This window comes from Pteronotus mesoamericanus, unplaced genomic scaffold (assembly GCF_021234165.1).
Source record: "Pteronotus mesoamericanus isolate MK-2021 breed Mesoamerican mustached bat unplaced genomic scaffold, CSHL_Meso_final contig_221, whole genome shotgun sequence".
NCBI classification, from domain to species: domain Eukaryota; kingdom Metazoa; phylum Chordata; class Mammalia; order Chiroptera; family Mormoopidae; genus Pteronotus; species Pteronotus mesoamericanus.
Genome location: NW_026555092.1, coordinates 9,183,884 through 9,211,410, shown reverse-complemented (window position 1 = coordinate 9,211,410; position 27,527 = coordinate 9,183,884). Strand labels below are relative to the sequence as shown.

General features: G+C 44.6%; 2 protein-coding genes across 3 annotated transcripts in view; both read right to left on the bottom strand.

Annotated features, from left to right (window-relative positions):
- The window catches only part of KPNA6 (karyopherin subunit alpha 6), a 36,593-nt gene extending 32,082 nt beyond the window's left edge, over nucleotides 1–4,511 (bottom strand). Inside the window, exon 1 of one of the 2 annotated variants that reach the window (XM_054571891.1) lies at nucleotides 4,405–4,511. In XM_054571891.1, the coding sequence (XP_054427866.1) occupies nucleotides 4,405–4,408 (4 nt within the window). In that variant the 5' untranslated portion in view covers nucleotides 4,409–4,511. Of the gene's footprint in view, nucleotides 1–313; nucleotides 519–4,404 lie in introns of those variants that run through there. The other variant, XM_054571892.1, reaches the window with a different exon arrangement.
- Nucleotides 4,512–12,667: 8,156 nt separating this feature from the next.
- Nucleotides 12,668–27,527, bottom strand: part of TMEM39B (transmembrane protein 39B) — a 34,558-nt gene continuing 19,698 nt past the window's right edge. Inside the window, exons 4-9 of the mRNA XM_054571889.1 lie at nucleotides 27,110–27,193; nucleotides 26,649–26,803; nucleotides 18,719–19,055; nucleotides 17,602–17,789; nucleotides 14,534–14,654; nucleotides 12,668–13,111 (exon numbers count right to left, since the gene is read on the bottom strand). Coding sequence (XP_054427864.1) covers nucleotides 12,869–13,111; nucleotides 14,534–14,654; nucleotides 17,602–17,789; nucleotides 18,719–19,055; nucleotides 26,649–26,803; nucleotides 27,110–27,193 — 1,128 coding nt within the window. The 3' untranslated portion in view covers nucleotides 12,668–12,868. The remainder of the gene's footprint in view (nucleotides 13,112–14,533; nucleotides 14,655–17,601; nucleotides 17,790–18,718; nucleotides 19,056–26,648; nucleotides 26,804–27,109; nucleotides 27,194–27,527) is intronic.

The following is a 27,527-nucleotide window of genomic DNA, read 5'->3' as shown; positions in this document are numbered from 1 at the left end:
GAATAGATCTGGAGGGCTTCTTGCATTGTAACCCCTTTATAAGTTACAATACTTTTGACATCTAGTAATTCACTGAATCTTCACTAACAACATTAATAAATAGTATTACCCATATTTTCACTTTAAGGAGCCTGAGACTCAGAAAGGTTGAAGACCACGGAATTAATACTCTTTGTGGGACTCTCGTGAGAAAAACCCACACAAAGCAATTTAGGGAGGTCTCAGTAACAGGATCACGCATCATCCAACAACTGCCAATACAGAAAGGAAAGAAAACAGTGAGAAACTAAAGATAGTTATGATTTCTGCTTACACCCTACTGTCTGGTCCAATGGCACAACCATTAACAAAAATGCAGGAAAAGCAGGCCAAGAAGTTCGATGCTTGTGAGATACTTAGGTGGTGACTGACGGTTTAGTGCCTTCTCTGCAAGTAGCTGTTATGAACTGTGGGGTGGGTGGGCAAGGCTGGAGGGAAACGAAAAGAAATGGACTAAATTAGTTTCTGACCTAGAAGGATAATCAGTTATAAAGGTTACTTGCACCCAAAAGCAAACTAGCATGGTCTTTAGTATACTATTTAAGGCCAAAGACAGGACAGTTACAGAAGTGGCTAATTCAGTGGCTCAAAAATATAATGAAGAGATCAAAATCTTTCCATCTTCTCTACCCTCACACTTAGAACTGCCTGCTCTTATAAATTCTGCCTCATGATCCCAGAATTGTTAATGGCACTTTCAGGGTCAGAAAGGGCGCTTTCCTTTCCAGAGGCAAACCACTGCCCTTCAAATAGCCCATATTTTGGTTAGAACCATCTACCTGAGTAAATGGTTCCTCTATCTGCTATCTCTGACCTTCACAAGTTACTGAACCTCTCTGTGCTTCATTTTCATCAACTAGAACATGAGAGTCTGAGAATTAAATGAGTCAATATTACGGTACTTAGACATTAGACTTCAAAAAAAATATTACATTACTTAGTACCTAGCACATATGAAGTTCTATATTTTTTGGCTATTATTATAACTTTAAAAAAATCTTTTTTTTTTTTTGAGGTTCTCATACTTCGGTGATACCTGCATTAAAACATAAGCTGGGCCCTGGCCAGGTGTCTCAGTTGGTTGGAGCATCATCCTGTACACTAAAACGTTGTGCATTTGATTCCCAGTCAGGGCATGTATGGGAAACAACTGATCGATGTTTCTCTCTCACACTGATTCTCTCTCTATCCCTCTCTCTAAAATCAATAAACATATCCTTAGGTGAGGGTTACACACACATATAAGCAAAAATTAATAAAATAAAACCTGGAAAATTTCTTTTAAATAAGGAAGGCCCTGGCTGGTGTGGCTCAGTGGTCTGAGCACCAGTCTGTGAACTGAGGGTTCCCCAGTCAGGGCACATGCCTGGGTTTACAGGTCAGGTCCCCAGTTGGGGGCGTGTGAGAGGCAGCTGATCTATGTTTTTCTCCCTCTCTTAAAAGTAAAAAAAAAATTTAAATAAAATCTTTAAAAAATAACTAAAATAGAAATAAATAAGTTAGAAAGTCTTTTCCCAAAGTTACCCACACTTCTCTTTACATCTGATTAGCCAGAACTGCATCACTTGCCCATGCCTAAATCACTGCCCAGAGAGCTGGAATTACAATGACTGGTTTTGAATTTATATTAATCAAGACCTATCTGTAGGACTGGGGAGGGGCTGCCAGATTCCTGGTTAACAAGATGTAAGGAATGGTGATAAAACCACCAGGGTCAAAAACAGTAACAACAAGAACAGTAGCAAAAAACACCACCAGTGTCTACCAAGACAGTCTTGAGAGGCTGTGGTCTCTGCTACGAAGGGATAGAATATGTAACTTCCAGGACTGCAATCCCAGGAACCACTTCCAGGGCTCCTATGGCAGTGAAATTACTACAAAGGTCTGTTAGGGCTAGTGAAGCCTGGCACAGGAGAAAGAGCATAGGATATAGGCCAGAGCTCAAGAAGAGTACGAGAGGTGTAAAATACAGCAAGTTCCCGATCCATGTTGGTGTGGTGCAGGCCACCAGTCCTGGACTAGTCACTTAATCTCAAAGCCTCAGTCTACTCATTTACAAATGAGGAAAACCAAAACTACCTCAGATTCAATGTTAGAATTAAATGTATCCTTACACTATCTTCACTCCCATGGTATAAGGATCAGCCAAAACCAAAAAACAAAACAAAAAACCTACAGTATTGAGATGGTCAGAAAGACAGGGTGGAATGGGGAGAGGTACCTGAAATGAAGTTGGAAAGAAAAGGGAGGCAGTCTGACACCAGACCAAATCTCTCTTTCAGGACCTTGGTCAGGTTTTGTTGCCCCACTGAAGAACTTTCAAAGTCTACCAGAAAAGGACTACCTTACTTCACACCTTATGTCTTCTAAGAGGTTTATGTTACCCATTATATGCAGCAAAATGGGTAAGAATCTCATTTCTGGCATTGCTGCTTACTGTGTTTATCTGCTCTGAGGTAGTTTCCCAATCGTGTAAAAACTAAGTAAATCACCACCAATTTTATTTCACTGAACTTAGTAAACTAAATATCACCTCATTCCCTTTGAGGCACCAGTGCTCCTGAAATTGCAGCCCAATACAAAATCTGTAGTATTAAAGCACCTAAAATTTATCATTGACGTCTAAAGCTGCTGTTACAAAGACAGGCCTATCAGTCTTAACGGAGGACTCTAGAAACCAGAGTACTTAAGAGAAAGGAACTAACATTATCGAAGGTGGAAAAGGATCTGTTCCAACATTTCTAGACCTCTTACTAGGCTTCCAAGACTGTGTTGTAGTTTTTGTTCTCAAACACCTTGAGAACATTGCCCCTTCTCCTCTTCCTAGAGATGAGGAAATGAAGACTCAAAAAGAAAAATAACATTTATTGAGGCTACACTAGATGCTTTCCATATGTATCACTGCATTTGACATCAATGTGACTTCTCTGGATGAGAGCTAGGAAGCAGCAGGCAAGATTATACCAGATTTGACTCTACAGTCATTGCCTTGCAGCTCAAGGGAATAATTTGTTTCCTCAGGATCAGGAACCTCACAAAACTCAACCCCCGAGTCTCATTTAGCTGCGCCCCCCGCCCCCAGCCCAACACACACACAAACAGTATTTGGGGTTAGCAACTCAATTTGCACATTTTCAGTTTCCTTCCGACTAAGGATTTCTAAGTAGGCCCACTAGCCAAAAAAACCCACCCACCCAACCAACTAAACAAACAAACAAACAAAAAACAGCAACAAGAAAACCCAAAAAACAAACAAATACAAAAAACCCCACCTTTACAACTTTGCCTAGGGTTAAAAGCTTTCCCCTTTTTCCAGCCCAGACACTAGGGGGCCGGCCTATAAACTATGGCTCTGGAGTAATCTCCCTGTTTTAGGCATTGTGTGTCCTTGGGTAAGTTACTTTATCTTTCTTGCCTCAGTTTCCTTATCCGTAAAGTAGGGATAACAGCAGTATCAATTTCATTAGGTTGTGTATATTAAGTAAAACCTGACATGTAAAGCACTCAGAACACCTACATGTAGGAAGCGCTTAGCAAATTGATTTATTTTTGCCAGACAGTATATACCACTGATGTTTCTGTCCCTGGGTCCAAAAGCTTTGCCATCGTAGTCTCCCTGAGCACAAGCCCTGTCAGCCAGAGTCCCTTCAGAAAGAGCAACAGGTCGCTCCTTTTCTAACCAGGGCCAGGCCCAGAAACCTGAAGACCCCGATCTACATACGGCCACAGGTCTTACTTGGCCTTTGGTTTTCTACCACTACGAAGGCTGTCACTCTGAGCCCAGCCGAACCACCGCATTTCCGCCTCGGCTCGGGAAGTTCTCCCGGCCTTCAACCGCCGGGGCTGTCTGTGGCATGGCTGCCCTTGGTGCCGGGCCTGGAGCCTGCTCGCCTGGCGTTCCCTCACGGGAAGACTCTACCCGCGACGTAGGTACGATTTCCTTGACTTCAGGGGAACCATGAATACAATCAAGATGCGCGTCGGTCAGTCTCACGCCTGGGGGAGGCTCCCTTAGCGCCGCCCGGGCCTGCGGCGAGGAGCCCGTCCCCCCGCCCTAGTCTCCGCGGCGCAGGCCGGAGGGTCGGCCCCTCTCTAGCCCCCGGGAAGGCTTGGGCGCCAGCCCAGGGCCACCACGTGGGGGGCTCCAGGCGTGGCAACGTTGAACCAGCCCCCGAAGACTGCTCCCCGCATGGGCCCTGGCCGGCCCCAAACTGGCCTGAGCGGCACTCCCGGTCTGGCTTCTCCCCAAAACCTATTTAGAGGGGCCGAAGACACCCTTTGCAGACTGGAGACATGGTGTCGCCAGACCCCAGGCCCTGAGACTGCCTCGGCTCGAGTCCCCAGTTGCCTGGTATCCTTACTCACCCATCGCGGCTCCGCTCGCTCCTACTTGGCGGCGGCAGCAGCGGCAGCTTCAGCGGCAGCTTCAGCAGACAATATGGCGGGTCTGCGGGACGGCAGCCCGAGACGGACAAACAACTTAACATTCAACCCCAGGAAGAAATGCGCTCTCAGCCTTCCTGCCTAGTTTACACAGAAAAGCGCACTTAAAGAGACCGCAGCTGTGAAAGGCGCGGAGTAGGGACGGAATATGAAAGGGACGGGTGGAGATTGGGAGAGATCCCTACTAAAGAAAGCGCGCCTAGGCGTTCTCAGGTTTTTCTGTCTCTATTTCCTCTTTATAGTGCAGTCTCCTCCAATACAAACTTTTTCTCCCAGAAAGTAATCCTTGCTTTCATAGTTGAGCCAATCGTAGACCCTGAACTGGATATGACTAAGGACTCACTTGGAGAGGGGAGTTGACTTGCTCAAGGATATAGAGATAAGGAAATGAAGAAGTCAAAAGTAAACACGATTACAATCTTATTGGGAGATAAAAGTAGAACAATTAGACCAATGCAGTGCTTTATAGTTGACAGCTATTTCACCTATTCTCACAGCAAGCTCTCTGAGGGCAGAGGTCAGTTCTGTATTTTTTCATCACTCTACCTAAAACAGGATCTGGTACATGGTATATGCTCCATAAATAATTGTTGAATGAATAAACAAATGAACAGGTCTGTGAGTTACACAAAGCATGGGAAATGATCTCTCTTTTTAGGGATGAGAAAATTGAAACTGCGTGTTCTTATGCCTTTTGAATCATGGAACTTATGGCTGGTATACATTTGGCCTTTCTTTTTGCATAATGATAGGCCATGCCTTCTATTCCTCACCTCAACACACAGAGGAAAGCTATGACTTTAAGTCATTGGTTCCAGGAGGGAACTATTTTTTGGAAGCAGAATGAGGACCTGGGCTTCCAGATCCTGTCATAACAAATTGCCAACTCCAGTTGTGTGCCTTCTCTGTTAAGGGAAACAACTCAATAAGCCACCTTTTAAAACTCAGGGTCAGGAAAGGGAGTCCTAACCTTCCCTTTCTACTGCCCCTGCTCGAGGTTGGACCTCTTCATTATCTCCTGGTCTATTTTGCCTACCTTTACCTGGCCTCAGGCTCTCCCCCTTGTACCTACTATCTCCTTAAAACAGATACCTTATCACGTGATACCTCTGCTTAGAAACTTCCTACTGTCTGTTCTGAGGCAATGCCCCAAAATTTGAATCTGACACACAGTCTGGTCCTTGCTGGCTTCTTGGGCTACTCCGGGTTCCATATTTAGGAGACCACTTTTCCCCAGATATGCTATTGATGTGAGATTTAAAGGTTGGAAAATTTTAGTTTAGGTAATAGCTAATAAGCTTAGTAATCAATGCCTGTAAAAACTATTGTTCTAGGACTGAAGGTATGACGCACCTTGACTCCAGGAGACTGTAAGCAGTTCCAGCTTTGTGCCTCAGGAGGACTGCAAGCAATTCAAGATGGTATCTGAGCCATACTCCAGGTTGAGACCTCCACCTCCTCCCAGGACACAGGTGAAAGAATGCTGCACCTTTTATCTGATTAACTTTTTCCCTGAATTGCAAACCCCTTACCTACACTTTTCTTCTCTTTATAAAAAGAGTTGGCTTAACATGGAATTTAAGATGGTGTGTTAGGGTACATAAACCCCTGTCTTCTCAAATGTCTGGCCATCTGAATAAAGCGCCCATAAAGATTCAATCCCTGTCTCTGCTTATTGGTTCTGGTAGTAACAGGCAGCATGAATGCAGGCTCTTCTGGTTTCATATTCTGGCTACTGCTCCAGAACAGACTTTGGGGCTCTCCAGTAAGCTTGAGTATTTGGTGGAGTTTCATTGGCTGCTTGGAGTGGGAAGCCCCGGGGGGGGCGGGGGGGGGCGCTGGATTTGGAGACTCCCTAGCAGCTGCCAAGTGATTTCACTTGGGGACTTTTCTCCTCCAACTCTCGCTACCTCCCGTGGTCTTCACTTTTGATTGAATTATTGCTTTCTGGTTCAGGTTACAATCCCAGGTCATAACTTAGACCATCAGGAATTAAGGTGCCTTCTGGTTTACAGAGCTATGTCTCATAAAATGGTGTCTTCTGCTTTAATTAAGGTGCCTTCTGGTTTTTGTGATATTACAGAGTTCTTTCTGGTAGAGTGAGGGGAAAAACCTCCATTTCAGAAAACTGCCCTTTGCGGAAAGTTTTGGCTGATTGGTCCACCTGTTTAAAAACCTGTAACTAAAAATAAAGTGATTTTTATTGTAATACTGTTTGGCTTATGTACTGTATAATCTAGACTCAGAAGAGCATTGGCTGCTGAAATTACTGTATTATACTGCAATTAGAGTTGTTTTGTCAAAGACCAGGGAAGTCGGACAAAATGCCTTACCTAGAAACTTTCATGAGTTTACATAATAAGGATGCAGGATTAAAAGGTGATAGATTAACAGTCCAGAGAAAAAAGAACTTGCCTGTGAAAGACAGCAGAAGCTCAGAGGGGAGGGCTTAGGAAGATCCAGATATTATGGCTGCTGTGAGCATGGCTACGGCCCCTCCAGACCTAGGGGATCTTCCTCCTTACTTGGCTGAGGGAACTGGGGAAAGTGAGCCTGAACTTTTTTCGCCATCTCAAACCCATCAGGGAACAAATTTGATGGAGGACAATCCCTACCAGGGCAGGGTGATACCCTTTGTGAAGACTTCCAGTGGGAGCAGAGACAGAGGACCAGCCCACTAGATATTATTAGGCACATACTCTGTTTTCTATGTCAGATCTGTTAAGCTGGAAAAACTCTGAAAGGGCCAGAATATATCCCTTCAGAATGGACAAAGGAGTGTACTCAGGCTTTTGAGTCCCTGAAGGTGCACCTGGCTTCTTGTACTGGCCTTGGGGCTTCCAAACTTACTAAAGCCCGCTCAATTATACTTTCATGAAAGGCAAGCATTTGGGTCCTCACCCAAATGCTTAGTGACATTCTGCAACCTATTGCATACTTAAAATAAATCACACTGTCCAGGGGTGGCCAACCTGCTTGAGAGCTATAGCAGCCACCTGCGAGCTCTTACAGGAAGCTGAAAAATTTTCTTTGGGACAGTCTATCACCATTTATACACCCCACCAAGTGCTGAGCCTGTTGGAGCAGAAGGGAAATCTGTGGCTCACTGCTGGGAGAATGAGCAGAACCAAGCCGTTCTTCTCGACAATCCCAATTTCTCCCTCAAAACTGACCATCTTCTAGAAGAAGCAGGCTGGACTGTATATATAGATGGAAGAAGTTATATGGACCAAGGAAACAGAAAGGCTGGTTATGCAGTTGTGACTCTGGAAGAAATAATGGAGGCCAAGGCCTTGCTGCCAGGAACCTTTGCTCAGGAAGCTGAGTTGTTTGTATTGATGAGGGCACTGGAATTGTTACACAAAAAGAGAGTGAATATATATGTCAACTCTAGGTAAGCTTTCCTAATTTTGCAATCACATGGTTCCACCTGGAAGGAAAAAGAACTGTTAACCTCCAATAAAAAGGAAATTAATCATGCAGCAGAAATTTTAAAATTATTAGAGGCTGTCCAGGTACTGTTACAGATGGCAGTTATGCACTGCCCTGGTCATCAGAAAGAGGACACAGAAGTGGCTAGAGGAAGTAATCCGGCTGATCGCAGCAAAAGAGGCTGCTAAAGGAATGTTGATAATGCTTTTGGTACCTGTTCTAGACTTGTCACAATTTGACCCTGATTATTTTACTACAGACTTAGAGAAAGCTGACAGCTGGAGTTTTGATGAAAAAGGTGCTGATAGTGGATGGAGAAAGAATAAGAAAGGAGTTATACTGCTTCCTGAACATTTAGTAGAGCCAGTCATGAGGTATTTGCATAAGGCCACTCACTATGTAAGGGACTTATTCACTACATGTATTAAACTGTGGCTCACAGGTCCTGGAATTTCTAAAGCCATATGAAAAGTAATTGCTAGATATGTTGCGTGCTGGAAGAACAACCCCAAGACAGATCCCCACCAAAAGAAAGAAGGAAAACAATACCAAGGACAGAGCCCATTTGAGGACTGGCAAATAGACTTTACCCAGATTCCAAAGGTCTGATGGTGGAAATATTTGCTAGTTTTTGTTGACACCTTTTCAAGAGAGGTAGAAGTCTATCCCACTAGAAAAGAGAAATCCTGAGAGGTGGTGAAAGACTTACTGAAGGAAATTATTCCTCGCTTTAGCCTACCCAGTAGCATCCAGAGTGATAATGGACCTGCTTTTGTTTCAGAAATAACACAGAAGGTTAGTAAATTTTTAGGAAATCAAGTGGAGACTCCACACGGCATGGAGACCTCAGGCTTCTGGGACGGTAGAGAAGATGAATCACAGCTTGAAGGAAGATATGGCCAAACTGTGTCAAGAAACTCATCTCTGTTGGGATCAAGCTTTTCCTATTGCCCTGTTCAGGATAAGGGTGGTTCCTCAAAATGGGATTCAACTGAGTCCTTATGAAATTATGTACAGGTGATCATTTCAGGCTCTGATTTAGGTGACAGATATGTATATGGATCAAGAAGTAAAGGTAAAGAAGTATGTACAACATTTAAGTCAGACCTTAGCTGTAATGAATGACCTTGCTTGTATTAGAGACCTCTCTCCCACATGTTCTTTACATTCCTTTGAGCCTGGAGACGAAGTGCTACTCAAGACTTGGAAGACAGGATCTCCAGAGAGCCAACTAGAAGAAAAGTGGACTGAAGCTTGGGACGTACTCCTCACCACCCCCACTGCGGTGAAGTTGGCAGAAATAAAACCTTGGATTCATCACACAAGAGTAAAGAAAGCACTAGGGAACAATGGCCCACTAGACCTCAAGAAGACCTGAAAGTCACCTTTGGAAAACAGCGACACATATTCTTTTCATTATTTTTTTTGTTTAACCCTATGTTATGGAGAACTAGTTCCTTTCAAATGAGATGAAAATATTTGGGTATATTTAGCAAAAATGTTCTAAACGTCTCTGAATTTTGTCTTGCAGGAGGAACTTAGGTTGAACAAACTTTCACTTCATGTTTTATAGGTGTTTGTACCCCACTGGAAAGCCTTCAAAATTGTACTTTAAGCATATCAATAAGAAAATAACCTACTTCGATATTTATAATTGGGGAGCTGTGGTAACCCTAAAGGATGCAGAAATGTTTTCCTTAAAAGCCACTAATATAGCTCCAGCTGGAGAGTCTGCAACTTTTGTCACCTGTGCTAAAAACTGTTTTGTGCTTTATCATAGCGTGTTGTTACATACAATGTGCCCCCTTATGTGGAGCTGCAATTAAATGTATTCCTGAGCCTCCTACCAGACAATTTAAGATACGTGCTCAACAACAGAATGAATACTTCTATATGAAACATCTCACAGAAATAAGATAGTTTAAACTAACAGTGGAGGAACGATGGGGGACACAAGAGCTGGAAAATTTTAATTTAGGTAACAGTTAATAAGTTTAGTAATCAATGCCTGTAAAAGCTATTGTTTCAGGAACTGAAGGTATGGCCCACTTGACTCCAGGAGACCGTAAGCAGTTCCACCTTTGTGACTCAAGAGGGCTGCAAGCGATTCAAGATGGTACCTGAGCCATTGTTCTCCATTGCCCAGGACACAGATGAAAGAATGCTGCATCTTTTATCTGATTGACTTTTTTCCTGAATTTTAAACCAATTACCTACACTTTTCTTTTCCTTATATAGTTGGTTTAAAATGGAATTTAAAACAGTCTGTTAGCCCTGGCTGGTGTGGCTCAGTGGATTGATCTTCGGCCTACTAACTGAACGGCCGCTGGTTCGATTTCCAGTCAGGGCACATGCTTGGGCTGTAGGCCAGGTCCCCAGTTGGGGGCATGTGAAAGGCAACCTTCTCTTTCTCCCTCCCTCCCATCTGCTTAAATGTAAATAAATAAAATCTTGTAAGATGGTCTGTTAGGGTACATAACCCGCTATCTTAGATCATTGGCCATCTGAATAAAGTGCCCATAAAGATTCAATACCTGTCTCTGCTTATTGGTTCGCATAGTGACAGGCAGCATGAACGCTGGCATTTCTGGTTTCACTATCTTCTTTTGTGCCTTTGAATATGCTGTGTCCTCTGCTTGGAATGTAATGCCTTTCCTTCCCTCTTGACCATGGGGTGAAATACTCATTTTCAAGACCCAATTCAATGCTCACCTTGAAAAAGCCTGTCTTTCTTCAGAGTGAGGGATATCTATCCTCTCTGCTCCCCAGTGCCTTGGACACGTTTTCTTCAGCACTTAGCACCCTCATTTGCTCACAAGCTTTGCCTCTTTCTCAAAGTTGTCTATGGAAGGGCCAGTATCGTGGACCAAAAGGGACACTGTAATAAATCTAAACAAAAATAACCTCACAGGGAGATCTGATTATAAATTTCTAACTGGACAGGCAGGTCATGGTGGGTAGTCATGCTCCATACAATTTTTTTAGTAAAAGGCTTATTTTTGCCTTAAGCAAGCCATTTATTGTCTATTATTCTTATGCATCTAGGTTTGACATGCCAGAGTAGTCTTCTTTTTCAGACCTCTGGAGGGGTAACCACTCTCAAGGGATTACATGATTTTAATTATCCTGTACTTTTGCTTTCTCCTACCTTCATGTAATCTTTACATTCCTTTTTTAATTACAAATGTATAATAGAAACTGCAGAACTACCATTCTTGAGAGCATTTGAGATCTTGTTTCCCAGTATTGTCATTAGTTTTGGATGAAATAAAGTCTTATAAAAATTCTCTACCTGCCCTGGCTGGTGTGGCTCAGTGGATTAAAAGCTGGCCTGTGAACCAAAAGGTCACAGGTTCTATTACCAGTCAGTGCAAAGGCCTGGGTTGCGGGCCAGGTCCCGGGTTGGGCGTATGTGAGAAGCAACTGATCTATGCGTCTCTCTCACATATTGATGCTTCTCTAGCTTTTCTCTCCCTTTTCTTCTAAAAATAAAATCTTTAAAAAATTCTCAACCTTTACATAAATGAGATAAAGCAAATGCTGCATATCTGTAAGGGTTTATATGAGTCAAACTGACAACATATGTTGAGAAGCAGAATTTCAAATGCTCCCAAAAATCCTATATATGTAAAAAATTCTCTATAGGTTTGGACATTCTTATGTTGTATCTTCCTCATCTTGTATCTGTTCCAGTGCCTTAGAACAATGCTTGCCTCAACAGAGGCAACAAGAAACACTGGTTGCAGCGTCTGTCTCCCATACATCTCTGTGGACTCATCTGCACATCCTGTGGCCAAAAAGGGCCCAGGGAACACAGGCAGACTAGATGAGCAGCTGTGATTGTCCCTGCTCCTCCCAGCCCCTAAACTATGCCCCATAGGAACCATAGGAACCAGGAGGCTCTCCAAGCAGCTGCCTTTTCACTCTATCACTTGGCCTTGCTCACAAACCCTCTAGTCTAGGGCCATTAATCCTCCCTGACCTAGGCCCTGCATACCCTCCCAGCTCCCCTCCACCTCTACCCCACTTTCCTTATCCTTCTAGCTCTAGGAATCACACCCTGTTTACCCTCCCCAAATACACCAGGATGTTCCAAATTTATGTGCTATCGTACATGCCCTATTCTCTGCTTGAAGTGCCTTTCCTCTCTTATCCATCTAGGAAGTGGCCAATACATCTCATGCTACCTCCCTGTCCCAAGAAGTCCACAGAACATTAAACATTCTTTCCCCTGTGCTACTGTGTGCCTTGTGACTACTATACCCATCCCACTGTAGTATGACTTGTTTGTGTCTTGGCATCCTCACCATCTGCCACACCTGGGACAGAGCACGGTTGCAGTGACTCCATGCTGAATCAGGACATCACATTCTGCTAGGAGAGTAGTGTCATCATCTTTTGGAGATGTTCTGGCCCAGCTCTATCCTAGCTGTGTTACCTTGGGCAAGTCACTATAGCTCTCTGAGCTTGTTTTCCTCTACTGACTAGGAGTGACAGTACCCACCTCCTAGCGTTGTCATAAAAGTTGGATTAAGTCAAGGCCTGTAATACACATAAAGCAGCATCTGGTAAACTGAGCATTCAGCTAGCAGTTTTCACTGTTAACCATACCTTCTGGTGCCTCATCTCCTCTCCACTGGAGAAGGCAGAGCTCACAGGCCCCAGAAGACACATGTGAGACTTCCTGGCCAGAGTCCCCATAACTCTTACTCTGCCTGACAGGCAAGAAGGGAAGGACAGACAGGACACAGGCTTATTAGGAGTATAAAAATAGGACTTTTTTTCCTCATAATCATATCAATTATCAAAGAAAGAAACAGTATGTAACAAAAATACAAAGCTCTGGTGGACTTTTTGTGTGTGTGTCAGTTTTTGTCCCCCCCCCACCTCACCCATCCCTCCCCACAGCCCTTTCCCAGGTATCCCCTGGCTGAAGCCTGGGTCGCCTTGGGGCTCAGGAGAACCGGTGGTCCAGGTCCCTCTGGGGGCTGGCCGAGTAGGAGTAGGCCTTGCCCAGTACTAGGCGGTCCCGCAGCAGCTTGAAGAAGGCGTAGTAGTTGCTGAAGAGGATGAGGGCCAGTGAGATGGTCTGGTGCCACTTTTCAGAAGACATTAAGGAGTACAGCTGATAGACAATGACAGCACCCTCTAGCAGCAGAAGGATGTTGAGGATCCGCAGGGGTTTGCTGAAAAAGAACTGACCAGGAAATGGTAGGCATGGACTGGAAGGTATGCTCCAGAAACCTGACTCTTTGTTGGGCTTGGGGGGCCAATGAAGGGCACAAGCTCCTGGGGCCCCATGCAGACTGGGGTGTGGAGAAGGACTTCGGAGGGCTGGGCACAGACTTTGCCACCTCTCTGCCTTGCTTGTGGTATTCCTTCAGTCAAGACTACTACTTCCCACATAAGTTGTTTAAGATCCTGTTCAGCTTCTGCCTCCCCCAGGAACCTTTTCTTGAGAGGTCTTGCTTGCTCTATCAAGCTTTTTCTGGTCTAAAATCAACACCTTTTTATATATGATCCTCCTGGGTACTGTAAGACCTGAACAAATTAGAATCTCAAGAAGTAGGCATGGAAAGCTATTAGAGATTCTACAGTCGGCATTACCCACTACTTCATGTGTAGCCTTGCCAGCTAAGCCAGAAGCTTCCAAGGGGATATGGCGACACCTCACTTTTAGCTGGTGTTTACAGGGCAAGGTAAAGTATAGGGGCTCAAGAAAAATGTTCTGATCAGTTCAAAAGTTAGTGATCAATGTCTAGGGATCTAGATTCTACATCTCAAGAGCTGCTTACAGGATGGGAGAAATAGGATGATATGAGAATCTAAGACACTAGCATGCCAGGCTCAGCTCTGCAACTGACAGACTCCAGGACCTTGGGCAAGACACTTCCCTGTCTGGGCTTTACGTTTCTCTACTGTGAAATGACGAGATCACCCCGATCAATTTCTCAAACTGTGTTTCTTAGAGCACCAGATTCTGAGGAGGTTATTCTAGGGACTGCAGCAGTGGTGAGTGGGAAGTGAAAGGGGGTCCAACCCTTTCAGATAGAGCAGTGCCATGAGGTCCCATACATTGGACGTTAGTCTATGACTGTATTGGACAAAGGATTTTCTTTTCTAATTCTCTCAAACTTTCTTTTTTTTCTTTTTTAAAACTTAATCCGTATTTGTATTTTTTCCCCACAGGCAAAGGATCTGATAGCAAAATGAAGAAATAAAATGGAGACCACTAGCCTAGATGATTTTAAACAGACTTTTTTCCCATAGTGTCACGGCCATCAGTTTCCAAGTTTCCCAGGCAAGCACCCTTGAACAAGTTCAGCTCTCTAAGCTGACTTTAGTATCTGACAATGGGGAGAGCCCTGGCATGTCCCCTGTACACAAGGTTCCAGGAAAGATTGATGGAAGGAGTGCTTCCACCAGTGTTTCCAGTGATCTGCAGTTATGAACTGGTTGTTGGTATGGCTGTCCTTGTTCTGCATGTGTACACTGTCTTCCTTTCGATTTGGGTAATGCTAAAAATAGCTCTTTTGTAATAACATCAGCTTCCTGCCCCTCTGAACCTCCTGCCCTCTAGATCAGGACCCACCCCTCCTTCCCATGGGAGGAGACTCACGTGGAACCGGAAGTGGGAGACATCAGAGGGAATGGCTACATTGTAGTGACCCACTGCTTTGTAGACGTTCTTGCTGTGCTTCACCAGCACGCCCTGTGGCCACATGCATTCTTCAGTCCACCTGGAGGCACAGCCCAACAATGCCCTTTACTCCCAGCTCACCCACAAAAGCAGGTACCAGAAGACTGGGCATGAGAAGAGCCTACCGGGGCTCTACCCCCATTTCTATTCCTAGACTTTCCTTTGCTGGGTGTCAGATGCCTACTCTTTAGAATGGGGTAAGAATCAGGAGAAATTCACTGTGCTGGGAGTCACAAGGTCCAGGGCTGATATTAATGTCTGAGGGATGGTTATGAAAATCCTTTTCCCTTTCTAGGGGCATTGTTTTCATCTGGTCTCACCTATAGCCTCTAATCGGTCCATGGCACAGCTGCCTAAGAGGTCTTTGTAAAATACCAAACTGAGCCTGACTATTTTCTGCTCAAAACTCCCCGAAGGTTCTTGGGTGGGGTCAGGTCCCCAGTTTGGCATGGCCTTCTGTGATTCCCACCATATAGCTCATGCTCAAGCCATTCCAAATTGTTTCTAGTTTCTCCAGCGTACCTTATTGCTTCATGTCTTTGTATAACTTGCTCCCTCCAACTGGGCTGCCCTTCCTGATGCCTTGTCCTTTCGGCATGCTCTTTGTTATCTTTTCAAACCTAGAATCCTTCAGAAAGCCTTCCTCTAACTCCTCACAGAGTTCAGTATCCTTTAACCCCTCCTGAATCACATTTATCTCCCTGTATCCTCATTATGTTGGGAGCGCTTAGGGGAAGGGATGGTGTCCAGTTCATCTCTGTGTTCTTGAAACACGCCACAAAGCCTGGCACACAGATGCCCCAGTGAGCATGTGAATGAAGTGGTGGAACCAGTGAGCTTTCTTCCTATGTCCTGCAAGACCTTTTCAGGAACTGTGAGGGTGCTGGGTTAGAGGACTGAGAACCACTGTCTGCCAGAAGCTTAACCTCACGCTCCTGCCCTGTTGATTAATTCATTTAAAACACAGTTATGCTGCTATATGCAATAACACGTATGAACCTCACAGACAGTATGCTGAACTAAAGAAGCTGGACCCAAGATTTCATTGATATGAAGTGGCAAAACAGACAACTAACTATGGTGAAAGAAAGTGGAATGGGACTTGGGGTGGTCACTGGGAAGGGCCATGAGGATTTTCTGAGGGGCTAGAAAATGTTCTGTATCTTGATAGAAGGTGCTTACGTGGGTGTATATACCTTCATCAAAACTCAAAGAATTATACACTTTAAGATTTATACATTTCATTGTACACAAATTTTACCTTATAAAAAGACTATACACAAAAAAATATAATAAGATTGCTGGGGACCTAGTTTATAAGCCAGGCGCTCTGCCAGGAATGAGGACGCGGCTGAGTGCTTGACAGGTAAGGAGCCTAATCTCTGGGAGCTTTAGCCCTGGAATGACAGGCAAGTCACTAAGCAAACAGAGCAGAAAGTGTTAGGTGCAATGATCCTGGTGGTACGGGATTGTAGGGGCACAGGGGAAGGGCACCTGGATGGTCAGGGAAGTATTCCTGGAGGAAGTCAAGTGCTAACGAATGAATAGAAATTAATCAGAAAAAGAAAGTTGGAAAGGGCATTGCAGGCAACACATGCATCATGTGCAAAAGCCTAGATACAAAAATGCACACAGAATTTAAGGATCCAAAGAGGTTTGCTTTGGCTAGAGCAGAGTATGAGTTGGGGCATGGTAAGAGAGAAGGTAGAAAGGGCTGGCAGGACCCAGTTCATCGGCTGGGAAGCCATATGAAGGAGCCTGGATCTTATGTGCAGACTGCGGTGAGTTACAGACAGGTTTATCCTCATATTTAGCCATGTTCCATCTTTCTACTCCTCCCTCCCTTCAGAGCCGAAAGCTAAGGTGAGCCCCCTTTTGGCCCATTTGGCAGTACCCATCAGCTTTCCTGGACCACCTAGACAGAGGCTAAGAAGGACCCTGACTGGTACAAAGGACCAATACCAGGAGGCTTGGCCTCTGTGGCCTCCGCTTGCATCTCTGCTTCCAGGTGGGCCTACCTCTACAAACCTGTCCTAGTGGCTGGCCTCTTCCCTGCCAGGCCTTGTGCTGGGCCGAAGATTCAGATGTGATACAGGAGTGGCCCCAGCTTGAGAAGCTTCCAGTGTAATGGGGCAATACAGGCAGGAAAATTAGCATAACCTGGGTGAAAAGCACTGTGGTGAAAGGCTGTAGAAATGCTTGGCACCATGGAGAATGAGCCAGGCTGAGCGGGGGACAGCCTAGTTCCTCAGGGCTGGGCCACTTGTGCCTCTGCTCTGGGTCCAGTACCATGCTTCAGCCGGGCCTCTTTTGTACCACTCATCCTAACTATTCGTGGACGTAGCTATCACCCCCCTCCCCCACCAGACTGTGAACTCAAGAATCTTGTCTCAGTCATTTCCTCCCTGTGTCTTTTCTTCCCTGGTCAGTGTTCACCATCAGCTAACACAATGCCATGTCTTGTTGCCAGACTGATGTTCCTTAGACACACCTTGGAACTGGTCCCTCCACCACTCAAAACCTCCCATAGCTCTCCTCTGCCTATAGGTCAAAGCCAAACTTCTTTGTCCAATACAAAGCACCAGGTATGGTATGGATTATGTAGAAATAAATGTCTGCTGAGAGAGCAGATGATCTAATGATTGAATGGGGGAGTAAGCAGTTGACAGTGGGAGTGAAGCAATAAATAAATGCATGAGCAAATCAGTCAATGAGTGAGTAAGAGTTAATAAATGAGAAAGTCAACGAGTGTATGAATTTACCGCTTGCGCCCCTCTCATCTCTAGTACTCTACAAGTTCCCTAAGGACAGGGAGCATGTGAGTCTTGAGCCCTGCCATACCACATTGTGGTCACAAGGTGCGGGATACAAGATATGCTCCTAACTGTGTGTTGACTGAATGAAAGAGTTGATGAACGAGGAGGTGAGCGACTCCAGACACTGACCAGGAGGGTTGGGATTGGGTGGAGAAGGGTAGGGCAACTCACGGGTGCTGCAGCACATTGGAGCACAGCGCTGGGTCCACCTTCTGCCAGCAGCCCAGGTGGGCGGCGGCCTTGTGCAGTAGGTCACAGTAGCTGGCAGGAAGCAGGTGCTGCATGAGGATCACTGAGGTGCTGATGGATACCAGAAGGAAGAGCTCACAGGACCAGCGCTTGTCATAGTAATGTGTGTTCTGGAGGCAGGAAAAGGTGGATAAGGCCTGGAATGCCCATAATGGCCTAACTCCATCCCCCTTCCATGATTCTATCTGCCTCGAAGATCAGGACAACGCTGGAGAGAGCTCAGGGTGACCTGAAACCAAGGATTTAACACCTAACAAAAAGGCTTAATCATGGGCTGAGACCGTGTGTCTACGACTTAGTTTTCTATGAAGAAAAACTGCTCCTACTGCCCACCACTCTGAGCCAGAGCACAGGCTCTAGGGTACAGGCACGAACTCTGGAGTCCAACACACGTGAGTTCAAATATTGGCTCTGCCACTTATTAACTATGTAACTGTGGGCAAGTCGTTTCACTGCTCTATGCTCTGGTTTCCTCATCTGTTAAATGAGGATCAGAGTAACCACCAACCACCTCTGAGAGGCATTTGGAGGATTACGATACTCATGAAAGCTCTAGTACATTGTAGGTGCTCAAAAGACTTTAAGTCTTTCTGATCTCAAATTATTCAGTGTGGTCCATCCTACAGTCAGCTGGGCAGAGAGACACCTTCCCAGGAGGCCACACAAGCCAGAGAGAGAGCACAGGCCTTCACAGTCGCTCACAGGTGGATGAATCCTGCCTTTTCAACTTAAGGACATTGTGGCATGGCTGTGCCAAAACAACCAAATTGAAATACAAGTCACTGCTCTTTGTTATTAATTATTATGAACAATAATGCCATGTCCTTCTCATTGGCTGGGGATCCTGTGCAGGTCACTTCTCTTCCTTTCAATGTGCTCCCTACTCTAGAACAGAGGCGGCAGTCACTGTAGCCCTCAAAAGGACAAACAGAGTCTCATCAGAAACAGCTGAGTTATTTATGCAGGCAGGTCTCCTGGGGAGCAGGGAGGAGGTAAGACCCTCGGCAGGCCCCTTCCCATCTTAGGATGAGCTACGCACCTTCACAAACCAGACAGGCACAAAGGCCACATAATAGGCACTCAGCATGGAGCTGACCAGCACCTCCTTCATGCGCCAGTTGAAGTCCATCTTGAGGAACTCCACCTCGCTGCGGATGAGGCTGGGCGACAGGCAGCAGGCATGGGTGGGCATGGCCTCTGGGCCATACAGCTGCCTTGTGTGCTGCTTCCATGTCTCCCTCAGAGTCAGCAGGTAGTCCCGGCTCCGTGCCAGGCCACTGACAGCCTCCCGGGGACCCATGGAAGCTATGTGGCTGAAGAGATTTGTCTTGCGGATGTCACAGTTCAGCTGTAGGAACGGAATGTACATCCCAAACCTGCTGGGGAATACAGTGGTGAGGGCAGCTGTGCCCCAAGGCCGGGATCCCAACCCTCAGCCACTGAGGAAATCCTTTTTTCTTCCACGGGCCTTAACTCTCCCGGCTGTTCTGAGGGGAGCATTTACCCATCCTTCTATCCATTTATCCTCCCACCCAACAGTCAGTCACTCAACACATGTGTTAGCACTGCGTGTGCTGAGCTTCAGAGATACAGCAGGAAGCAGGAGACAAGTCCCTGCCCTTACGGTCTATTGCTGACCAACAGCAATCTTAACAGCCCACAGTAATTGAGCACAATCTATGTTCTAGACACCGTACTAAGTCCTTTATGTGCATTCTTTTTTTTCCCCTTCTAAGAATACTGTGCATTAGGTACTATTATTTTGTGCCCTTTTCAGCTGAAGAAGTTGTGGCTCAGAGAGGTGAAGTAGAGTCCCAAAGGTTACACAATTAGTAAGGAAGTAATAGAGCTCAGATTCAAACTTAGAGCAGTCTGATACCAAAGATCAGGACAGATATTCAACGAATACTATGAGTAATTAATTTAGAATGTATAAGGCACCACAAAGGAGAGGTATAAGTTGCTATGAATACTTATGTTAGAGGCAGCTCTTAGTGGTATCCACACACTGAAATGGGTAACACCTTTGAACAGTACAAATCCTTTCCTCTGAGTGGTACCCTTAGGTTAGGGCTGGAGCTAATTAGTCCAGGGATGTTTTGAGTGTCTGGCTGGCATTGTTTGAGAAGAAAACTAAACAAACCCATAGCCCAGAAGGGTAGATAATTATAAAAAGTGAGGAAGTGCCAAGCACAGCACATGGAATGTCACAGTAGGTGCTCTTTACAAGCACTCCTTCATTTAGCTTGGGGTCTCTCAATTTCCCCACATCCGCTGACACAGACCCAGAAGGATCCCTGGACTGCCCCCTAGAAGTTAGGGTCAATGAGAACGCTACATTTTCTTATCAACAGTAATTTCCTCTTTTCCTGTTTCTGAGGTTGCAAGAAGATAAATATGAGTGTCCTTGGGCAATTTGCCTCTTTGGGTTTTTCCTTTCTGTTCTATAAAATGGGGATGCTATCATTCTCCCTGGGGTAAGGTCAAGTAAGATAATTGAGAGAATTTGGTTGAGAGAATAAACTTTGGGGTCAAATAGGCCAGGATTAAAATCTCAGCTCTGCCACTTACTAATTGCTGTGATTTAGGGCAAGTTACTTAACCTCTAAGAGCCTCAGTTTCCTTAACTTGCCTTAAGTTACATAGTTTGTATTAATTCTCTGTGCTCAGCCAGGCATTATGCAAGTGTTTTCACAAATATTCTCTTAATCTTTGCAACAACCGCCAGCATGGTGCCTGGCTCAGAGTATATCAATACAATTTCTTTTTAACATTTTTATTTATTTATTTTTAGAGCGAGGGGAAGGGAAGGACAAAGAGGGAGGGAAACACTGGTAAGCAAGAGATACATCAATTGGTTGCCTTTTGCATGCCCCCAAATAGGGACCGGGCCCTCAACCCAGGCATGTACCCTGACTGGGAATCAAACCAGCGACCTTTTGGTTCACAGGCTGGCGCTCAATCCACTGAGCCACACTAGCCACAGCTCAATACAATTTTGTTTAGAAAAGAAATACGCCAGTGATTCTAAGGGACAAAAATGAAGAGTGAAATGGGGTTCCCAAAACACTCTGAAGGATAACCTGTGAGAGTGAGGGGGTGGGGCACCTACATGAACACACAAGGGATTCAGAGTCAAACTTAAGGGCAAGGACTTAAAATCTCCCTAGCTTTGCCTCTAAGAACAGCAGATTCAATTAAATTACGTAGTAACAGCGAGTGACTGCTCTGATAGGTCATAAGTTGGAAGCAGCTTCACATGCACGATGGTGGATTCCCTCCTGTCCTCTCCACCCAAGATGTGACAGTAGGAAATAAATCCCTATCAGCAAAAAGAATGGGTGGGATTACCAATACACAAGTGATTTTTACAAATATAGAAAGCAGACAGAAACATGTTGACAGATGAGGAAGGAAGCCATCGTCTAGAGCAGTGCTGTCTAATAGAAATATGAGAGTTACATAAGTAATTTAAAATTTTCTAATAGCCACATTAAAAATAGATACAATTAATTTAAAAATATTCTATTTTACTTAACTCAGTATGTGTAAAATAATATCACTGCAACATATAATCATTGTTTAAGAATAATATGTTGTACTTACTTTTTTTTTGTACTAAGTCTTTAGAACCTGGTGTATATTTTACACTTATAGCACCTCTCAATTCAAATTGGCCTATTTCAAATGTTCAATAACAAGGTGGCTAGACACTACTAAGCTGGGTGGCATAGGTCTAGAATATGCCACGAGAGCGCTGTACCGGGGGTAGGAGCTTATCTGCCAAGAGTGACCCAAGAGAGACCAGCTTGAAGCAGGCACATGTGATCGATGGCTGAAGTGAGAAGAAGGGCTGAACAAGTGGGATTAAACAAAGATCTGGGTTTGCACGTATGAATCGGTTCCTTTATTCTCTTACATACCTCATACAATGCACCCTGAAGGATTTTTCTCTAAAGAAATTGAACGAAGTGTCCGAGAACTGAGGTCTCCAATCTGGACATCCTAGAGTAACACTCACCCCCCTTTTTCTGGCCTGTGGGGGCCCGTAGCCTGACTACTTGTACCTTACTCAATTATCCCAAAGCAAAGTTTGCTAGTCAGTGTGCCCTGCCCACATACTCAGGACTCCCAGTCAACTCTCCTATTTTTGTGTACAATGGCAGAGGGAGAGAAAATGCACACTAGCCTACTAGGTCCTTCATTCTTGAATATAAATAGACAACCAAAGAAACTAACTATATGTAGAAAACTACCAATGTGAAATAGAAAAACTGACTCAGGTGGAGAGACAAAATTGAGGGAACATAAGTGATTTTAAAAACAAGAACAGAATCCTATTGGAAAAAGAGTAGCCAGAAAATAAGAAAGAGGCCTTAGAGATGAAAAATATGATTGCTGGAAAAAAGTCTCAATAAAAAAGCTGGAAGATAAAGTTGAGGAAATCTCCCTAAGGCAAAGTAAAAAGAGAGATAGAGAAAGAAAGACTGAAAGCAGTGAGAGGGAGAAAGGGAGAGTGATGGGAAAAACATGAGAGAAAATATAAGAGGAGCAGATGACCAGTCTATGAGGCCTATCAAAGAAATAACAGAAGAAAATTTCCTTGAGGCAAGTAATCTCTTTTTTTAAAAAAAGACTATTAAAATTTATTTTTCAAGAGAGGGAAAGGGAGAAAGAGGGAGAGAAACATCATTGTGCGAGGGAAACATCAATCGGCTGCCTCCTGCACACCCCCAACTAGGGGACTGGCCTGCAACCCAGGCATGTGCCTGACTGGGAATGGAACCCGCAACCTTTCGGTTCGCAGGCCAGCACTCAACCCGTTGTGCCATACCAGCCAGCGAGAATACTTAAATCTCCTGGTTAAAAAAGTCCTAGAGTACTGATAAGATGAATGTGAAAAGTTCCACACCAGACATATTTTGAAATTTCAAATAATCAAAAAGATAAATAGACTATCCCTAAAAGCCTTCAGGAAGAAAAAACGTCATCTACAAAGTAATTGGAATCACACTGGCATGAGTCTTTGGAAACATGGGATGCTAGAGACAATGGACCAGTACCTTCAAAGTTGTGAGAATATGAATTTGAATTTAGAAATCATTCAGCTGAATCATCAGTCAAGCATGAGAGTAGAATAAGACATTTTTATACCTGCAAGGACTCAGAATGTACATGACTCCCACATACCCACGGTTAAGAAAATTACCTGGTAATGCACTCCAGCAAAATAAAGGAGAAAACCAAGAAAGAGGAAGACATGGGATCCAGGAAACAGTGGATCCAGCCCAGGAGGGCAGCGCAGGGAAGTCCCAGGCTGAGAGCTGCACAGCAGACCTAAAGAGCACCCACTCGACACTGGAGCAGGAGGATGGAGGGCTACAGGAGGGATGGCTTTGGGGGTGGGGGGAATGAGCTCCAGGCAACTGGTAGCATGATTGTGAAGCTGGATAAACTTGAGGATATGTTGAAGGCCCATCATTCTTTTGTCAACAAGAAAAAAGAAGGCAATTAGAAACGTCAAGATAAATAAAAAGCTGTGTAAGAAAGCTACAATCTAAATATGAAGCAAACTAAAACATGACATGATTTTAGGCAATTGATGGAATGTAATAAAAGAGAAACCATTTCACCTTGACACTAGCACATTCTTTTTTCAAGAGGCCCAAGATTATAACTCAGTAACTACAGAGAAAGAATGTCATTTATGCATACTACTTGGCCCTACACTGTACGGCCAAGTAGTATGTATTTTCATAGTTATAACACAAGGCGGCATTTGCTTTTAATTTTTAGAATTAGCCTTTGACAAAGAATGAAGAACTTAAATGTGCTTAGTGTGAATGTCAAGCTTGACAATAAGAGTTTAGCTGCCAGGAAGAGAGGAGGAAGAGGGGAGAAAAAGTGGATGGGCAGGGTTCCTAATTTCTCCTCTAACATAAAAGGGATTAAGATACTGGCTGTTATTGATAGAATAGAAAATACAGGCACATACATATTACTGTAAAAAGATAACCAATAGGAAACTAAAAATAATAAGTTATCAAACACTGAAAACAGTGGGGATGGAAAAATGAAATAAACCTTTTATGTTGCATGTGCACCTGTATGCATGTGCGTGTATGAGTGCGTGGTATGCTTGTATATGCAAAGAACATTTATTTCCAGGATATATAAGAAACCAGAAACATTGGTGGCTACCTCTTGGAAGGAAAACTGGGTGGCTGGGAAACAGGAGTCATGGGGAGACTTTTTCATTCATATTCTTTTATATCTGTTGACTTTTAACTACATAAGCCTATTATCCCAACAATAAAATCAATACTTTTTTTTAAAAGATTTTATTTATTTATTTTTAGAGAGGGAAAAGGAGGGAGAAAGAGATAGGTAGAGAAACATCAATGTGTGGCTGCCTCTCATGCACCCCCCTACTGGGGACCAGGCCTGCAACCCACGCATGTGCCCTGACAGGGAATCAAACCAGTGACCCTTTGGTTTGCAGGCCAGCACTCAATCCAGTGAGCCACACTAGCCAAGGCTAAAATCAACAGATTTTTAAAAGGAATAAATAAAAGTATAAGGACACTAGAATTATGGAGGTAACCCAAAAAACACTTAAAACCAGAAACAGTGACAGAGGTTGCTTTTGAGAAGTGGGGCTAAGACTCTGGTTGGTTGGGTGGGAGCCAATTTTTCATTTCAAGCTTTTAGCCTGCTGGATTTGATTATTTATGTATTAAAATTGTAAATGTAAAATGTAAAAAAAATTTTTTTTTTTAAGATTTTATTTATATTTTAGAGAGAGGGGAAGGGAGGGAGAAAGACAGGGGGAGAAACATCAATGTGAAAGAGAAGGCTGCCTCTTACAAGATCCCAAAGGGGGACCTGGCCTACAACCTAGGCACATGCCCTGACTGGGAATCAAACTGCTGACATTTAGGTTAGCAGGCAGGTGTTCAATACACTGAGCTACACCAGCTAGGGCTGGATTTGATATTTTAATGAGGTACATGTATTAGGTTCATAAAAATTTAAAAATTAAAAAATAAAGCAAAATATGAACACTGAATGATGTCCGTATCCAAGGAGAATGGTCTTACCAGAGAGTAACCAGAAAGGGTCAAATAAAGGCGACTGTTGACAATTTTAATCAGTACAACCATTTTGGAGGGCCATTTGCTAATATCTGTCAAAAATGTACATAGAACTCTAGCTTGTGTGGCTCAGTGGATTGAGCAACAGCTTGTGAACTGGTTTGATTCTCAGTCAGGGCACGTGCCCTGGTTGTGGGCCAGGTACCTAGTTGGGGGTATGTGAGGGGCAACAGATAGATGTATGTTTTGCACATCCATGTTTCTCTCCTCTTTCTCCCTCCTTCCTTCTCTCTAAAAATAAATAAAAATCTTTTTAAAAAATGAAAATTGACTTAACTTTTGGTGCCGAAGTTCTACTTCTAGGAATCTGCTGTATAAAAACATTGGACAAATGTGTAACAGTATATGCAAAAGAATGTTCCCTGCCTCATTGTTTTAAATAGAGAGAAGCTAGGAATAACTCAAAAATCTAAAAATAGAAGACAAAACAAATTGTGAAAAATCTGTACAATGGAATACTATGAGGCCATTAAAAAAAGTGAGGCAGACCCACATGTATTGCCATGGAAAAATATCCAAGTTATCTGATTATGTAAAAAATGTAATAAATTGTATCATATCATACATAGTATAATCCCATTTTTGTTTTTAAAGATGTGTATGTGTGTGTTCTTGCACAAAAAAATACATGACACGGCCCTGGCCTGTGTGGCTCAGCTGGAGCATCATCCTGTAAACCAGAGGGCTGCAGGTTTGATTTCTGGTCAGGACACATGCCTGGGTCGTGGGTTTGGTTCCCTGGTCAGGGCGCGTACAAGAGGCAACCAATCGATGTTTCTATCCCTCTCTCTCTCCCTCCCTTCACCTCTCTCTAAAATCAATAAGCATGTCCTCCAGTGAGGATTGAAAAAAGAAAAGAAATTGTTCCATTAAAAAAGAAAATATGGAAGGATATGCTGTAAATTATGGTTTTCTGGGGGACTGAGATTATGTAGACTTTTATTTTCTATGTTAAAAGCATCTATAAAGTTTAATGTTTTTATATGGTATGTGTTATTCTTCTAATTAAAAACTAGATATAACTGAAGCAACAGTGATGGTGCTCCTCCCATGACAGTGCTCTTTTGGTCAAGCAGGGTAGGGAGGGAGGAGTGTCCGGCTCTGAAGCTTCCCAGGCAACAGGACTGGCCCAACCTAGGGAAGCTCATAGACCAGAAAGCTCAGTGGTTGGGAAATAACTGTTAATGCCCGGGCAGCCAGGAGGCTGCCTCAGGAACAGCCACAGCAAACACCTTGCCAAAGTCTTCCCCACTTCTAGGTCAGAAAGGGGTAGTGCTGGGCTCCTCTCAGACGCTACCTCTCCATCCTCAACCGTCTGGGTTCAACAGGATAGAAAGAGTAACCAACAAAAACAGACACAAAGACAGACATATACACATGCAAGCGCAGCTACACACATGTGCTTCATGCATAGACACCCACAGAAAACATGCGTGTGCACAGACCTATGGGAGGCACCAAGAGCTTGTATAAACACTGACATACACAGAGAGACAGAAGAGACGAGAGAGGGAGACAAAGCACGTGCACTCTCCCTCAGGGACCTTCTTTTGGGTAATAAACTCAGATCTGAGCCCCATTCTGACCTCCCTTGTGGTGGCACCTTGGGTAAATTATGCCATCTCAGTTTCTGCTCCTGCAAAAGGCAGCTAACCTCTCTGATCTCAGGGGGTACTGTGAGACAACGTGAGGGGGTCCTGCTGTTGCCTTGCCCGTGAGTCTTCCAGGTGTGGGGGCCTGGTAACTCAGCTACACCCAGGACAAAGGTCAGGAGTCAGGTGCTAGGCAGTGAAGGGTAAAGTAAGGGGTACTCACGGATAGCAGAGGAACAGGAGGTTCAGGAAGGAGTAGGTCCTGAAGAGGTGGATGAGGGAGCGGCACAGACTCCAGCCTGTTGCCGTGAGAACGGTGAAGCGGGTGAGGAACAGCAGGATGGAACGAAAGAGGGAGACCTTCCCCCTCTGAGAAGCCTGGGTCAGGGCGAGACAGGATGGGATGGGGCCTTGGATGAAGGCCACAGGGGCTGTGCCCAAACCCCTCCCAGCATGGCCTGTGAACCCACCCAGGGAAAAATGGGGCAGCAGCTAGGCAGAACCTGGCAAGGTGAGTCCTCGACACCCAGTAAACTCCAACAGCTGAAGGGATGAGTAGTGTTCTTTAACCAAGTCCAAAGGGAGCCCCAAGGAAATGCCTCAGGGTTGAAGGGCTCCACGTGTCTCCTTGGCGACCCCAGGGGAAAGGGAGTCCCAAAGTCCCCAGCCTCTAGGACCAATCACCTCCTTCACGATGGACCCAATGAAGCGGCGGCCCAGAACGATGGTGGTCACCATCAGCAAGTTGAAGTCGATCAGGTGGAAATTCTGTCGGGGGCAGAGGCTGGGGGTCATGTGGGCCCCCTGCCCATAGACAAGCTATTTTCATACCCACCTCCCCTTGCCCAGTCCTTTCCATAGGGACTGTCCCCACTCTCTGACCTTCATAGGCCTCCAGCTGAGTCGGGACAGGACATTACCTAGAGGAGTGGAACAGGACACAGAGGAGGGAAGTGGGAACGTCCCTGGAGATAAGACAGTGGTGTGTGAGTCCTCTTGCTCTGATCACCCATGCCTCTGTCCCTGAATCCCTTTCTGCATGGAGATCTTTCCACTTCTTGAAACACTCATGTATGCCTGTGGTTCATCTCACCCACAGGAC